The sequence below is a fragment of the Lagenorhynchus albirostris genome, chromosome 16 (genome assembly GCF_949774975.1).
Source record: "Lagenorhynchus albirostris chromosome 16, mLagAlb1.1, whole genome shotgun sequence".
Taxonomy (NCBI): domain Eukaryota; kingdom Metazoa; phylum Chordata; class Mammalia; order Artiodactyla; family Delphinidae; genus Lagenorhynchus; species Lagenorhynchus albirostris.
The window spans coordinates 13515658-13532500 of record NC_083110.1 but is presented as its reverse complement, the minus strand read 5'-3'; the positions used below and the strand labels follow the sequence as shown (position 1 = coordinate 13532500).

The 16843-nt window shown below is 38.7% G+C and overlaps 1 protein-coding gene across 1 annotated transcript in view; it reads left to right on the top strand.

Moving 5' to 3' along the window:
• ANK3 (ankyrin 3) overlaps positions 1 to 16843 on the top strand; it is a 329557-nt gene that overhangs the window by 96005 nt on the left and 216709 nt on the right. Inside the window, 3 exon segments of the mRNA XM_060126942.1 lie at positions 12452 to 12553; positions 13035 to 13133; positions 13342 to 13440. Coding sequence (XP_059982925.1) covers positions 12452 to 12553; positions 13035 to 13133; positions 13342 to 13440 — 300 coding nt within the window.

The following is a 16843-nucleotide window of genomic DNA, read 5'->3' as shown; positions in this document are numbered from 1 at the left end:
CTTTAAGCCACATAAATGTATCAATACATCCATTTGCCAAATGTGGGAGGTGAAGATGAGGACTGTTCTCTGAGCGCAGAGCCGCTGACTGGGAGGTTGTCCTCCCATGACTCCCCACACTTTTTCTGCGAGTCTCAGGTTCGCTGTCTTTAAAGGAAAGCTAGAAACTAATGTAATCTGACTTCAGAGTTTTTCCGAATTTTTCTGATTTGTATTATCCTCCTTTCCAGTCATGTCATCTATATCTGACTCAGCAGCGACATTTTTAGGAACGTCTTTCTAATGAGTCTTTCCAAAGCATTTAATTTCGTTTGCATAAAAATACTCTTTCTCTATATACTGTTTCACAGCTTAAATAATACCTAATTAAGTTACATGTTGATAACATCCAGAACAACTGACATAAACATGGTAGAGGAAAAAAACACAATCGACTTACTTGTAGGAGCAGGTGGGTGTGGGAAAGGTCTCCTGTGTTTGGGCATCGGTCCTGTTGGACAGAAGGAATGGTGAGCGAGGGAGGCTGGTTAAAAGAACAGTTCCCACGCCCTAGCTGTACTTCCCTGGATGTGACATCACACAGACCTGAATCTGAATTCTCATTCCAGTGCTGTGTGGCTGTGGAAGATTATGCAGTTTCTTGAGCTTCTATCTTCTCCTTGAAAGCACAGAAGTATCAGATGTTCAGGATCCTGAAATCAGTTCATCCATGAGCAGTGTCTAGCCGAGTGCTTGCCTGCCTCTCCTGTGACTCTAAATAAATGTTGCTGCTGTTTCTTTCCTTCTTATCTTAGTGAATCTAAGTTCCTTTTTGCTCTTTGATACGTCTGGAACATTTAGCCAAGGATGGCGTTAGATACTAGGGGTTAAGGCCAGAGCTCTAAAACCAGGTGGGCATGAGTTCTAATCCTGGCTCTGCCAGTTTTTAGAAGAATGCCCTTTGGAAAAGTTGCCTAACCTGACTTTTCTAGTCTGTAAAATGTGGGTGATAATGGCACAGACTTCACAGACCACTGAGAATAAATATGTGGCAATCAATGAACATGCCTTGTGTGTTCTAAGTGCCCAGTCATTGTTAGTTACGTTACCATATTGTTAGATACAGGACACTTAAATGCCTTGTGATTCATTAGGCCAACAGAATGCAGACTTCACCTGCACATTCTTTCTTTTTTTAAAAAAATTCATTTTATTGAAGTATAGTTGATTTACAATGTTGTGGTAGTTTCTGGTGTACAGCAAATCGATTCAGATCTCATATTCTTTTCCATTATGGTTTGTCACAGGATATTGAATATAGTTCCCTGTGCTATACAGTAGGACCTTGCTGTTTATCCATCCCATATATAATAGTTTACATCTGCTAATCCCAAACTCCCAATCCATCCCTCCCCTACCTCCCGCCCCCTTGGCAACCACAAGTCTGATCTTTGTGTCTGTGAGTCTGTTTTTGTTTCATAGGTAGGTTCATTTGTGTCATATTTTAGATTCCACATACAAGTGATATCATACGGTATTTGTCTTTCTCTTTCTGACTTTACCTGCAGATTCTCTCTGACAGTTACGCCTAAAACAAAAACGTTGCTCCATTGGTGATCCCAGCAGGCATATTACAAATCAGGCCATGTGCCCAACGTGAATGAAGAAACCAGAATAAACTCAGACCCACTCCTTCTTCTTCTCTTCAATTTTGGAGGAACTTCTAATTCTGTCACTAGACTCTTTCTTTGCAAGAGACTAGAGAGGATACGAAATAGACTTTTTTTCTTCCCAATTAAGTTAGTGTAGGTTTTTGTTTCTCAAGGAACAGTTAGAGCACTGGACTCTGCAAGAGATGAGCATGTCTTCATTTAGCGTTTCCTGAGAGTCTGTCACGCAGAGCTCAGCTCTGCGCAGGACGTGGACTTAGCCTAAAAGAGAATAGAGTCCATCTTGAGGCGACAGCTGGCATCTAAGCTGAACCAGGTGCTTTAGGAGTCTGGAGAGAGAAGGAGTCATGTCTGGTGTTTATCAGGGAAAATAGCAAAGATGCAGTGACATTGGAGCTGGATCTAGGGTAGAGTGGATGAATCTCTCGGTGGGGGAGGGGAGCGAGGGGTGGCGGTGAGCATGACTGCTGAAGGGATGTGTGGGTGATGTCACGGTGCCGGGGAATTACGGAGCCTGTTGAGAAATCATAAGTCTTTGTGGGATGGTCAGCTGTCTAGATTGCCTTCAAGATCAGTATTTGTGTTTTCATTCAGGCTGGAAGTGTTGGGGCAGGTTTTCGAGGGCCTTAGAGACTATGGCATAGGAATTGATTGAATGCTATGGTTTAAAAGCAGAAACATTTTTACAAATGAAGCATGTCATCCAACATTAATAGAGAAACCAGATAAAAGTAGATCTACTTGGGCTGACATTGAACTCTGCTTACCTGGCCTTACTCTTTTTTTCTTTCCTTTTTTTTTTTTTTAATTTTTTTGGAGTACAGTTGACTTACAATGTTGTGTTAGTTTTAGGTGTGCAGCAAAGTGATTCAGTTTTATATATACATATATTCATTCTTTTTCAGATTCTTTACCCGTGTACGTTATTACAGAATATTGAGTAGAGTTCCCTGCACAAAACAATAGGTCCTTGTTGATTATTTTATATACAGGAGTGTGTGTATGTTAATCCCAAGCTCCTAATTTATCCCTCCCACCCATGTTTCCCCTCTGGTAACCATAAATTTGTTTTTGAAAGCTGTGGGTCTGTTTCTGTTTTGTAAATAATTTCATTTGTATCATTTTTTTTTTAGTTAGATTCCACATATGGGTGATATCATATGGTATTTGTCTTTCTCTCTGACTTCACATAGTATGATAATCTCTAGGTCCATCCATGTTCCTGCAAATGGCATTATTTCATTCCTTTTTATGGCTGAGTAATATTCCATTGTACATATGTACCACATTTTCTTTATTCATTCATCTATTGATGGACATTTAGGTTGCTTCCATGTCCTGGCTATTGTAAATAGTGCTGCAATGAACATTGGGGTGCATGTATTTTTTCAAAGTATGGTTTTCTCCAGGTACATGCTCAGGAGTGGGATTGCTAAATCATATGTTAGTTCTATACTCAGCCTTACTCTTGACCTCAGGATTCGTGAACCCTAGGGCTCCACAGACCCTCTGCTGTTGAGGAAAGAGCCTGGGCTTATTATCAAGCAGTTATGGGTTGCAGTTCTTGCTGCCTACTTATTAGCTGCATGACCTTGGGCAAGTCACTTACCTTTTAGGAAACTCAGTTTTTCACATTTGAAATGAAGATTCCTATCTTGATTGAATTGTTAAGAAATAAATAATAATAAAGCATGTATAACGATACAAAATAATATATATATAATGCTCAGTAAAGTCCCTGACCTGTAATAGACCCTTATTAATATGCAGCTATCATCCTTGTCATAATTTTCTCAGAGCTCTCAGTGGCTCCTCACACTTTCTTGAATAGTGTTCAGTGCTTCTGGAATATTCAGCTAGAGACAGCGAGCTGGCTACTACCTCCTGGAGGTTTTTAGACGGATCTGGGCGTCACATGGCTAGGGCCCAAACTGGGCAAGTAGCAGGGTGAATTTAAAAAAAAAAAAAAGATTAAGTGTATTTCCAGCTGTAAAAAATGTGAAGATGTTAAGGTAATGATAAAAATAAGTCTTTTGAAGAGTACTGTGAACAGGCACAAAGGTAAGGGATCTTTAGAGGTGAAAAATGACATGAAATCAAGGACCAGTTTTACTTGGCCGCATAGACACAGGACACGGGAGACCAAGGTGGGCAGTCTAGTGTGAGCCTTCCAATAAGCTGGACCCCAAAGGGTGAAGCTCCCAATATAAAAGGTGGCCAGGAAATAAACCCACCACATAGAAGAATAGAGCAAAAACTTGCCTGTCTCAATTGGTTACCAGATAGAAAGAAAAAATCTCCCCTGAGAATTTGTAACCACAAGGAATCCCTCATATCCATACCAGTTTGAGGTCAAAATTTATCTATTTTTGTTTTTGTCTTTAAAACAAAACAAAAAGCCCTCAAGGCAAGCATTTATTTCAGAAATAATCTTGGGTTGATAGTGCCTCTAGGCAACTGGCAGACACAATGTAAAATTCCTCTTTGGCAGATGGCAAACCCAAACCTTAAAGTATTCCCAAAGATTAGTTTCTAAGGAGTATGAGCTCACAGTCAATCATCACAAACTACAGAGAGTGTAAATTGGTACCATCACTTTGGAAAACGATTTGTCATTAACTGGGTAAGTTCAGTGCGCACATACCCAATGACCCAGCATTTATGGTCCTAGGTATATACCTTAGTATCTTGCCTGTGTGTACCAGGACTGGTGCTATAATGTTCATGGCAGCACCGTTCATAGTAGACAGGAGCAGCACAGTTAACAGCTCCACAGTGGATGGGTTCTGTTACAGTCACATAATGATATCTTCTGCAGCAGCAGTGACAAATCTACTGCAGTTACACGTGTCAACAAGGATGACTCTAATACAGCATTAGACAAAAGGAACATGTCACAGAAAGATATATATAATGTATGATTATATATAATGTATTATATTATATATAATGTGTATATATATCCTAATGTATACATCATATACATCATAATGTATGATTCTACTTATAGAGAGTGCTGAGGTAGCCAATTATATCATGTTTGGCTTATCAAGGTTTATGTAGATGTTAAAACTATAAAGAAAGTCATGAGAATGATTAACTAGAACAGAAGATGCCTTTGGAGAGCCAGTTAAGGAAGGGCTCATTGGAGGTCTACAAAGCTGCTTGTAACTTTGATTCTTGAGCTGACCAGGTATGTGGGTATTGCTTTTACGATTTTTCTTTAAACTGTTCATATATGTTTTATGCCGTCTTTTGTGTGTATGATACACATTCTGATAAGCACTTTTTAAAAGGAAGATGGAAACTGTAAAAGCCCCCAGTGACAGAATATTTGATAGGATTCATGTGTGTAACTTTCTGGGCGGGTTTGAGGGGAAGAAGGAAGACGTAATTAAGGATTCACACCTCTCAACACAAGAAAAATAAAATTATAACCATGTACAGTGATGGATGTTAACTAAACTTATTATGGTGATCATTCTCAATATATACAAATATGAAGTCATTGTACACCTGAAACTAATATAATGTTATATGTCAGTTATACCTCAATTAAAATAAAAACAATTGACACCAAAGTTGCATGCCTGAGGGGTTAGGATAATCTTGGGACCTTTAAATCGAAATAAGGAGATCAAGGGAGTTTATTACTCACATCTCTGCCGTTGAGTACTTAGTTGCAGTGACAGAAATGTGTTCTCAGTAAATGTTTGTTGTTGCTGTTGAGTTGAGGAAATTGTGAGACATGGAAAGGGAAATGTTTTAGGATAGATACAGATGGGCACAATGTAGATATAGAGTGTTAGGCATAAAAAGAATTGTGGAAGTCGTGATAGTGATGAAATCACTTTGGGAAAGAGAACAGGAAGGAAAGAAATGTGAGATCTGAAAATGGAAAAGGCGCATTTTTCAGTGATGGGTTGAGGCAGTGAGGAACACAAAGGTGTGAACAAAGAGTTGAGAGAAGCTAAAGGGAAGATGTTGAAGAAAGAGAAGGTGATCAGTACTGTCCAATGATTCAACATTCAGAGGAGAGAAGTATAATTAAGTAACGGGATTTGAGGATTGCAAGGTCATTGGTGATTGCATACAGAGACTTTATTGATTAGTGCGAGACGCCGTATTGCTAGGGACTCAAAGATGAGTTATCAATAGTATTAAGGATATAGAAGCAGTGGGACTAACCTAAACCAATCCTTCAAAACGTTTGATATTCACAGAATGATTTTAAAATAAAATAATAATCATTTATTGAGTGCTTGCTATGCACTCACCCTGTTAATTACCCTACATGAACTAATTTCATTCTAATAGGAGATTAGTTTATCACCATTTGAGAGCTGAGAAAACTGAAGCACACATATGTTAAGATACTTGCCACAGGTAGTACTGCTAGTAAGTGGAGTTGTTGGGATACAGACCAATTAACCAGTCTAGCACACTGAGAAACAGACATGCCTTGCATGGGTGCTAGGTAGAAGACTGGAAGGAAAGGGGCTTTTGGATTGTATGTGTGTAGTTTGTTTGTTTGTTTGTTTGCTTTAGGTTTAAGAAACACCTGAGTATGTTGGTAGGCAGGGAACAGGACACCAGTAGGAGAAAAGAACCTAAAGCTTACAGGAAGGGTCATCTTCGCTTCACATGGTTCCCAGATAGTTGGGAAGATGAGATGTAGGAAAAGGATTGGAGAATTGGTTGATCAGGTATTAATAGGCCTCAGAGACTGCTCCCTGCTGTTTAGAGGCAGTGGAGCAAAGCTCTGTTATGTATCACTGAGTCGCCAGTCTGCATGTCTTCTGGCGAGCTACTCTTAGCCTGATCTTGAGCCTTGAACTCAGTGAAGGGATTGTGCTCCAGCGAGGATGTACCTGAAGTATTGCCTAGATAGTTAATTCGGTGGATGAATGAACAGACGGACGGATTGATTGATGGAAGATGAATGAACTAATTAACCAAGAGTTACTGGGCATACACTACTGACCAAATATTTATTAAGCCCTTTCTTAAAGTAGTGATTAACAGCCTAGACTCTGGAGTCAGACTCTCTGAATGTATTCCCTGCCACTCACAAGCTGTGTGTCTCTGCAAAAGTCATTCATTCTGTAGCCCGGTTTCCTCATCTATAAAATGGAGCCAGTAGTGCTTACTTGCATTCGTTTCTTAGGGCTTCCATAACAAGCCATCACAAACTAAGTGGCTTAAAACAATGGAATGTATTCTCAGAATTCCCTGGCAGTCCAGTGGTTAGGACTCGATGCTTCCACTGCTGTGGCCCAGGTTCAGTCCCCGGTTAGGGAACTAAGATCCCGCAAGCTGCACCGGCCACAGCACATAAATAAATAGGGGACTTCCCTGGTGGTCCAGTGGTTAAGACTTAGCCTTCCAATGCAGTGGGTTCAGGTTCTATCCCTGGTCGGGGAGCTAAGATCCCACGTGCCTTGCAGCCAGAAAACCAAAACATTAAACAGAAGCAATATTGTTGCGATATTGTAACTTTAATAAAAACTTTAAAAATGGTCCACATCAAAAACATCTTTAAATAAATAAATAGATAATCAATCTTTCACAGTTCTGGAGGCCAGAGGTCCAGAATCAAGGTGTCCTCAGTGCCACACTCCCTCCAAAGGCTCTAGGGGATGATTCTTCCTTGTCTTTTCCAGCTCCTGGTGGTTCCTGGCAGGCCTTGTCTCGAGGCAACAATACTCCAGTCTCTTCCTCCATTTTAACATGGTTTCTCTTATGTGTCTGTGTCTCCTCCTCCTCTTTTTTTTTTTTTTTTTTTTTTTTTTTTTTTTTGCGGTACGCCGGCCTCTCACTGCTGTGGCCTCTCCCATTGCGGAGCACAGGCTCCGGACGCGCAGGCTCAGCGGCCGTGGCTCACAGGCCCAGCTGCTCCGCGGCATGTGGGATCTTCCCGGACCGGGGCACGAACCCGTGTCCCCTGCATCGGCAGGCGGACTCTCAACCACTGCACCACCAGGGAAGCCCTTAACATGGTTTCTCTCATGTGTCTGTGTCTCCTCCTCTTTTTTTGTAATTGAGATATAATTGCTATGTAGCACTATATTATTTTCAGGTGTACAACATAATGATTCTATATTTGTATATCTTCTCTTGTTATTAGGACATCAGGCATTGGATTTAGGGCCCATTCTAATGCAGGATGACCTCATCTTAAATAATTATGTCTGTAAAGGTCCTATTTCCAAATAAGGTCATGTTCTGTAGTTCTAAGTAGACATGAATTTGGGTGGGGGGGCAGCATGATTCGACCCCACTATACTACTTCATGGAAATATTATAAGGACTAAGTTAATATAAGTACTTATACAATTATTACATATTATATTAAGTGACTAATGATATAATCAAGTGCCAATAATATAATTAGGTTAATCTAACTGCTTGTAATAGTATGTAGCACATAGTCAGAGGTATGAAGTATTAGTTATTCCTGAGGTTGGCACTCAAGAAATGCTTTTTTTTTTCCAATCACTGCTTTTTGCTGAATAATACCAATATTCAGTACAGGTGAAAATTCTGAGTTAGTAGGTTAATTTATAATGATGTTTGATTCTATCCCTGAAAAACTTTCCTTGAAAAACACACAAGGTTCATATTTCTTTCCTGTCTAGTAAAATTACTAAGTAGACAAGACATCAAAGTGGCGAAGGCCACTTTCATTTTCCAAGTTCTTCCTTCCTTCCTTCCTTCCAAGTTCTTCCTCATATTCATTTTGTACCAACTAACTCCATAGGCAATGGTCTCCTCAGTATGACTTTCCATGTGATAGCGCTCAGCCTCTCATGGAACCTAATTTCCTTCCATAGTAATTTGTCTACAATTGGCTTAAAAGAGACATTGTTTGGATAGAATGTTCCAGATTAAAAACAGGCTGTAGCCTGTGTTAAGAGTAACCCCTAGTTACTTGATGGAATGATAGCTAAGAGATGCAACACATTGATATTAAGCCTAATACAAAATACTGTATATATTTTTAACATTAAGGAAATAAACAACAGTATATAGGTACTACAGGCAAATCTGAAAAAAGAAAAAAATGAAGAGTCCATTATTTATCCTGCCAGTAAAGCAGCACAGTTTGGGAAAGTGTAAGGGTGAGATGAAGGCCAGCGAGTGTTCATTGGTACCACATCTGTTTTGTTCCCCACCATACAGCCAGATGTTGGCATGACTAGTTCAAAATTGATGTTCAACAAATATTTGCGGAAGGAAGATCTTGGTTCTTTGTCTGTGGGCTGTAATAATTGCATTTCCTAAGTTGTCATGTTTCTTCAAGGCAGTCTTCATTTCCCTCTTCCTGCTTTTTCTTTGTATTTTCCTCTTTCTCTCCCTAGACTTCTTCTTTGACGTACAAGCAGTGGCTGATTATTATTTATTGGTGTATTGGACATGTCTGCACGTAACAGAGGGCCGGGAGAAATGAAGAAAATAAATCTTTGTCCTTTTTCTTCTTCCTAAAGTTCTCAGGTGATAAATTAGCTACCTCAGAGAATTATTTGATACCAGGGTTATTGGCTGAAATAGATATAGGGAGGGTATCCACCAGAGAATAATTTATCATTAGAGCAGGTGTTCTTAAACCTAAATCTGTGAGCAGGCTTAGCAATCCTGAGCCGTATGAAATAGCGTGGAAGTTGTGTTTGCATATGCATGTTTGATGTGTGTATGCAGGTTTGATGTTTGTATGCAGATTTGATGTGTGTATGCAGATTTGGAGTATGTATGCAAATTTGCTGTGTGTATGCAGATTTGGTATGTGTATGCATATATGTGCAATTGTTGAAGGAAAGGAATTTTTTTTTTTTTTTTTTTTTTTTTGCGGTATGCGGGCCTCTCACTGTTGTGGCCTCTCCCGTTGCGGAGCACAGACTCTGGACGCGCAGTCTCAGCGGCCGTGGCTCACGGGCCCAGCCGCTCCGCGGCATGTGGGACCTTCCCGGACCGGGGCACGAACCCATGTTCCCTGATCGGCAGGCGGACTCTCGACCACTGCGCCACCAGGGAAGCCCGAAGGAAAGGAATTTATGCGTTAACTTTTGTTAGACTCTAAAGAATCTGAGCTCCAGATAGGTAGGAAACCACTGAATTAGAAGATTTGGTTTATATTGTTTGTATTTTGTTTTGCTTTAGAATTTCTGGTAGGAAAATTATGAGAAAATGTGGGAGAAAAATGACAGTATATAGCAATGCCAAACCTTTTCAGATCTGGAATCAATTCAGGGGCTTTCCTTGAATTCTGACACCTCTTTTTGAACTTCTTTAGCTGCTGTTTTTGTGTACTCAAAGTCAGGGTTTGGGGTGCTTACTTAACTCACAGTTATTATCTTTGGCTGTTGAAATATCCAGGCAGACTCATGCCATTTGTTTTCAGAACAGCATCAGAGCCCTTCTGGGCAAATTCCCTGGTGAGTCACTGAGCCGGCACAAAGAAGATGGTATTTTATGGTGCAATGACCCAGCTTTGCACAGCTAATTTATTTCTAACTGAACTTACAAACCAAACAAAAACTAACCTTCTCCAAGTACCAAAGCTGTTTAAAGACTGGATTTTATTTTTCTTTACATTTCTGGAAACTTTGGTTTGTTCTTTGTCTGATTTGAACCAAATCTGTTGTCTTCCTCTTACTGAACTCTCTGCCCTGATTCAATGATCTGCGTGCTTGACTCAAATCCCAATCTTGCTTTAGCAGCACCTACATGTGTTCCCAGATACCCAGCTCATGGCTCAGTTTATGCTCTCTGCTGTTCAGCTTTGTATCATAGTAACTTAAGTAACTGCTATTGTTGTTGTTAATAAAGCCTCCTGTATTATTCTAGGAAATAATCAGTTATTTCCACATAATTTACTTATTTGTTGATTCATTCATTCACAGAACATTTATAGGCATCTGCTGTGTGCCAGGGATGCTTCCAGCTGTAGAGGAAAGAGAAAGATGGATGTTATACATAGAGTCACTGCCTTGTGCTAGGTCAAGGCATATGGCAATGCAGGGAGGCCAAAGATTTAAGACTTTTGAAACCTACAGTCTTTCAGCAAATTGGTTTACCATTTATTTAGAGCAATGGTTCTCAACAGGGGCGGTTTTACCCTTCACCCCGGCAAACTTGGAGACATGAAGACATTTTTGGTTGTCACAAATAGGAGATTCTACCTGGTTGGTAGATGCTGGAAATACTGGTGAACATAGACACTGACCAGGACTGTCCCCATATCAGAGAATTATCTGGATCAAAATGCCAATAGTGCTGAGATTAAGAAGCCCTAATTTAGAAGAAGCAGTACTCCTTCAGAGAGAGGCACACTGCTGTACATGGGGAGGGAGGAGACCCTGAAGACAGTGCCCTTTTTCTTTGAGGTCTTGATCAAGTCAACTCAGCTGAATTGACCCGCACCAGAACCAAAGATCCTTCTGAGGGATGGATCCTTTCCTTCATCTCAGGTACATTTCCAGGGTTCAATTAGTATTCCTCAAAGATTGGCATCTTGGTGACTAACTTTTTTAAGTTGCCTACCCCTTAAATCTGCCTCTGCTTGTTCTTAAAGGGCTTTCAGTTTAGGGCGGAAGAAGGACAGGTATACCAAAAACTATACTGGGTGATAAATACCGAGAGGGCTCAATGAAATCAGTGCCTTGGGAGCAGTGAGCAATTAAGCTCTGCCTGGTGGTCTGGGAAGCCTTTACAGATGAGGTGGTAAGTGAATGGGAGTTTGAAGGACGTAGTTGGCAAATGGCTGAAAGAAGACACTTTCCTCTTTTAAGCCATACCCTGCATGATTGCATTTATAACCAGTGATGTTTTGGGCGGCCCTTTCAAGAAAATCTGCTTCTGTGTTGTTTTACATGGAGCAAGTTTCCTTTACAAATTGTACAGACTCAACTTTGCAGACTTTCTTCTCATCACCTTCTTTCTATTAAAAATTTCAATAGTAGATGATTTCAGCTGCGTAATTGTAGGTAATAGAGTTTAGCAGTAGTTCAGAGTTGTATGCTTTCAGTGAATGAATTACAGACTTGGCTTTTGTTGTTTTAAAAATGTGTATATATTTCTTTGTTTGAACCTGCTACTGCTTCTGATAAAGTTTTCTGCACGCTGTAGATTTAGCTGGCTTGAAAATATATGGAAAGTATGCTTCACAGACTGTGTAGACATTTATAAATGAATGCTTTTCAGATAGTCTGTGTTCCAACACATGGCTGTGTCCTGCAGGAAAATGCAAGAGAACATCATTACCCACAAATTCCTGTTAAACTAGTGTGACATTAAATGTATTCGTGAAGCTATTAATTGAAAAGTTGGAGAGGTACAAAAGAATGGAGTAGATGTTAAATTTCTTTTTTTTTTAATTATATGAGTTTCAGGTGTAGCCTTATAGTTCAACATCTGTATAATTAAATCCTGATTAAAGAGAACAGTGAGGTTTATAATAATGTAACTACCAGAAAGTTACAGGATTTTTCTTAACTTTCATGAAATTGTATGTTGATTTAACGTACCTACACATCATGGAAATTTTCTCTTTCGGTTCAGAATCAGTTATGACATCACAGAAGGGGTAACTTTATACACTTGAAACTAACTTTGGAAGAATTTGTACTTTTCCTGGTGACTTTATGAAGACCTTTTATTAGTGTTTTCACGTTAGAAATAAAATAGTTCAATTGAAAAAAATCTCAGTTTTACTTTCTTTTTAGTTTGGACAGTAATTCTGGGTAGTTAGCAACATGCATATTAGTTTCCTTTATTCATCAACATGTTTTTTCTTTTTTATTCAGTCGGATGCCAATGCAAGTTACTTAAGAGCAGCTCGAGCCGGACACTTAGAAAAGGCCCTTGACTACATAAAAAATGGAGTCGACATCAACATTTGCAATCAGGTTAGTTGTGGTGATTGTTGTTGTTATTTAAGTTTTTATTTTATTTATTTTTTTATTTTATTTTTTAACATCTTTATTGGAATATAATTGCTTTACAATGGTTATTTAAGTTTTTAGATAAAATTTTTAAAATCCAGACTTCAAACTCCTTAAATCTTTTGTTAGATATTACCAAGACTTTCTCTTTTTTGTCAGTGTTTTCTATTAAATGTCTCCAGCTTGAATTATCAAGTTATTCTCTGCTTTGTTAGAGAAGCATTCAGAAATGTAGATATGTATCCTTTAATAACTAATTCCTAAAATTTAGTACGTAATGACATCAGAACAACCTATCTAATCGCCATGAGTACTTTTATTCCTAATTCAAGTTCCTACACTAAACACATACAAGTGGCTGTTGGTGGGAACTCTTCAGAGTTCTTGGTTGACTGTTTACTCTTCTGTTTTCAACCTGCTGAGTAAAGCTTTCCCTTCACTTCAGAATGGGTTGAATGCTCTCCATCTTGCTTCCAAAGAAGGCCATGTAGAAGTTGTTTCTGAGCTGCTACAGAGAGAAGCCAACGTGGATGCAGCTACAAAGGTCAGTATGACACATTTTGTGCTTTTTATATCAATTGCCCAATTCAGTGAGAATTCAGCCCTCGATAAGAATTGGGGCACGCTTCTCATGAGATACCTGTCAACCTTGTTCTCTTTGGGGAACTTATAGAGGGATTTGATATTTTGTAAAATGTTGAAAGTAGAGAGAAAGATGGGTGAGCTCATGTATCTTGCCTTTTGTTTTACAGAAAGGAAACACAGCGTTGCATATAGCATCTTTGGCAGGGCAAGCAGAGGTGGTAAAGGTCTTGGTTACAAATGGAGCCAATGTCAATGCCCAATCCCAGGTAAGCCTACGGCTCTACTGCCAAGAAGTGTTGTTATAATGATTCCCAAACAATGTTCTGGGTCAGGTGTTTGCTTGGTTCATGTATCTTCTAAGAATATAATACTTAAGAGCTATATCCCATGAAGAACCATATTATTCTGGATTATTCAATTTCATATATATCCTCATTTGCAGTACTCTTCGTGTGAGATGTAGAGGTTTTTAAAAGGCATCCATCTGTAAAACTGGTATGTATGGCTAGTAGTCATAGACACACATGATTAGAGGACCTCTGTAATGTAGAGACTTATTCTGTTTTATGATGTTAGCTCAGATCCAGTCTCAGTATTTACTCACAGACAAAGGAAATGAGGAGGCCTATAAAAGAGGAAATACCCTTAGAAGTTCAGAATATATCGGTGCTTTATCTAGTTAAAAAAGGGAAGACACTAGTTAATTCCTGTTTACTAACTCAGGCATCATCGTTGTTCCCTGAAACAGATTAAAAAGAAAAAAACAAGCAGGAGAAACTTTAAAATCCCCAAAGTTTAAAATTTCCAGATTGTTAGTAATGAATATACACTAATAATTCATTCAGAAGATCCTCCTACAAGCTCTCAGAATCTTCCATGAAGTTCTAAGGAAAATACCAATAGATTATCATTTGGCAGACTTTGAGTATAAAAAAATTAAGTTCACTTTATTGTTCTAAAAATATAGGTCCTTATTATCCAAATTATTCATTACTATTCATGTCCCCACAGGTGTGAGCTTGTGTAGAAGAGCAAACACCATCATAACATACAAATATCCACTTAGGACCTGACCATTTTTTTAAATTTTTTTGAAGTATAGTTGATTTACAGTGTTTTAATTTCTGCTGTGCAGTGAAGTGATTCAGTTATATATATATATATATATATATATATACATATACACACACACACACACACACACACACACACTTTTTCACATTCTTTTCCATTATGGTTTATCAAGAGTATTGATCACACTAAGTGAAGTAAGTCAGAAAGAGAGAGACAAACACCATATGATGTCACTTATATGCGGAATCTAAAATACGACACAAATGAACCTGAGTCTGTTTTGTAGATAGGTTCATTTGTGTCGTATTTTAGATTCCGCATATAAGTGACATCATATGGTGTTTGTCTCTCTCTTTCTGACTTACTTCACTTAGTGTGATCATCTCTAAGGACCTGACCGTTGTTAAAACTGGTCCCTACTCAAACATTCCTTCCAGCTGAAGGCTGACATCTATCCTGGTTCGTCAGTATCTACCCCAGGGTATTAGATTTTGAACCAATTGACTGTAGAACAAAGCTGCAAGTTTTGCAAAAGATGTAGGATTTCATGAAGTCAGGGAGAGTGATGCTGGAGGACTGCTGTGGTGTTGTGACTTTCTGGCAGTAGCTGCCCAGACTGTGTGAAGAATTTGGATGATTGCCTGACAGTGTTTCAAACTCGAATGATTTGAAAATCAAAAGATTAAATGAAGAAAAAAAATTAGGTGAGGGCTTTGGTTCCCAAGTAGTTTTTGCAAAAGGACTATCTTTTTGCTTATGCTCTGAAAATAAAAAGTGAAGGATGTCAAGCCGACATATAATTTTGTTGGAAGAACATCATACATTTTTTCCCCCAACATCATAATTGGTTTAGTCTTCATTCACTCTGAGAACCTGTACATGAATGCAGTTGTAACCTACCTTTTGTTAAATCATATAAAGTCATTTTTACGAAGTCTGTTTTTCTCTTTCAAGATGAGGTCTCAATCTAACTTTTTTCATTATTTACTGCGGCCTTTTGATCTCCACTTTAAATGCACTTGATTTCCTCAGTCTTTTCCAGTACTGATTATGTTTGGATAACAGGAGCCTCTTATATTTTATGGGTCCACAGAATTGTAGTGATTCTCTCCCTTGTTACTCCCACTGTAGCGATGAAAGCTCTGATGCCGTTGAATAACAGTGTCGTGGAAAAGAAACGGCACTGTACTTCCAACCACATGATTTCTTATATAATTGGTCTAACCTCTAGTTCCCTATGGTTGGACATTCGTTACATGGTCTATGCCACCTGTGCTGATTCCCTTTGATAGCTCACTTACAGTAATAAAGCTTTTCCAGAAAGGAGTGATATAAAGTTGAATATTGACAAGTATGGTACTTGAAGAGAAATACAGACCAGCTGACCACAAGAGGAGCACTGTGATTTTCAACCAATTATTTTTAAATGCCCCTGTAATTTTTTACTTAGAAAATAGCTAGCGTTAAGCTCTGAGATAGTGGGAAAACTCTTTAGTCCATTTTCATTTTCCTATTTTCCCCCCAAGGGAGGGAAAAATTAACCTTCCCTTCTTTTAAACATTATGCACATTCATGACTAATGTTCAGAGGAGGCGTGGTTTTAAACCTTCTCTGAAATGTCTGGGAGAAGCTGTAGTCGAAATAAAATCCTAACCATATTTGATTTCAATGTATACACATCCTCTCCTGATGATGAAGTGTGGAAGGAGAACGTGGGCTGTGAAATTCTCTGTTCCTTGCAGCTGTGCTTGGAATACCCAGCCACCCACTTGACAGAAAACCTGCCCCCCTTTCCTCTGGACATCTGCCCCCAGAAGCTTTCTGAACTGCATCGTTCTGTGGACAGAATAAGTAATGAGATCACCATGCAGCAGAATGGAGTTTCAAAGATAATTCCTGGTAGCAACTTTTCAAAAGGAACTTTAAAGAACAGCAAGCAATAATGCCTTGAAATGCCGTGAAATTCCATTTGGTGGCAGAACATAAAACATCCCAGGAATATTATTATTCAAGAAAGTGTATCCCTATCTAAGTCAAATTTTACCCTATAGACAATATTTAATAGCCAACAAGAAACAGCATAAAGGGAGCCCCTCACCTTCCTTAAATATAAAAATTCTCCTTGAAAATAAAAATGGCATGGGACAGTATCAAGTTCTGATGAACTGAGGCTCTATACACTAGGAATTTGTGGATATTCTCGTAATAATTTTTGTCATTGCCTTGATCTTAGGTCTTAATAAGTTAGTTAACTCTTTCTTATATTACTTAACATTCCAGGAATCATTCAGGCCTACCCTAAGAAAGAAATTGGGTTAGATAACTAAATTGTGATTTTAAAGAACTCTACTACGATTCCTAACTTCTTAACTCTACTAAGTTCTTAATACTTTATATGAAGGACAACAATGATTAACAGTGTTTGCTCTTGAAAAATCTCACACTGCCATGTCAAATGACATCCCTTACGCTTTTCTCCTTCTCTGTCTTTATTCCATAATATAAGGTACCAACTATGTTTATAAAGAAGCAAAGTCTATTTCATATGATATTTTAACTATCAAAGTATTCTAAATTGACAGGTTTTCACAGTGG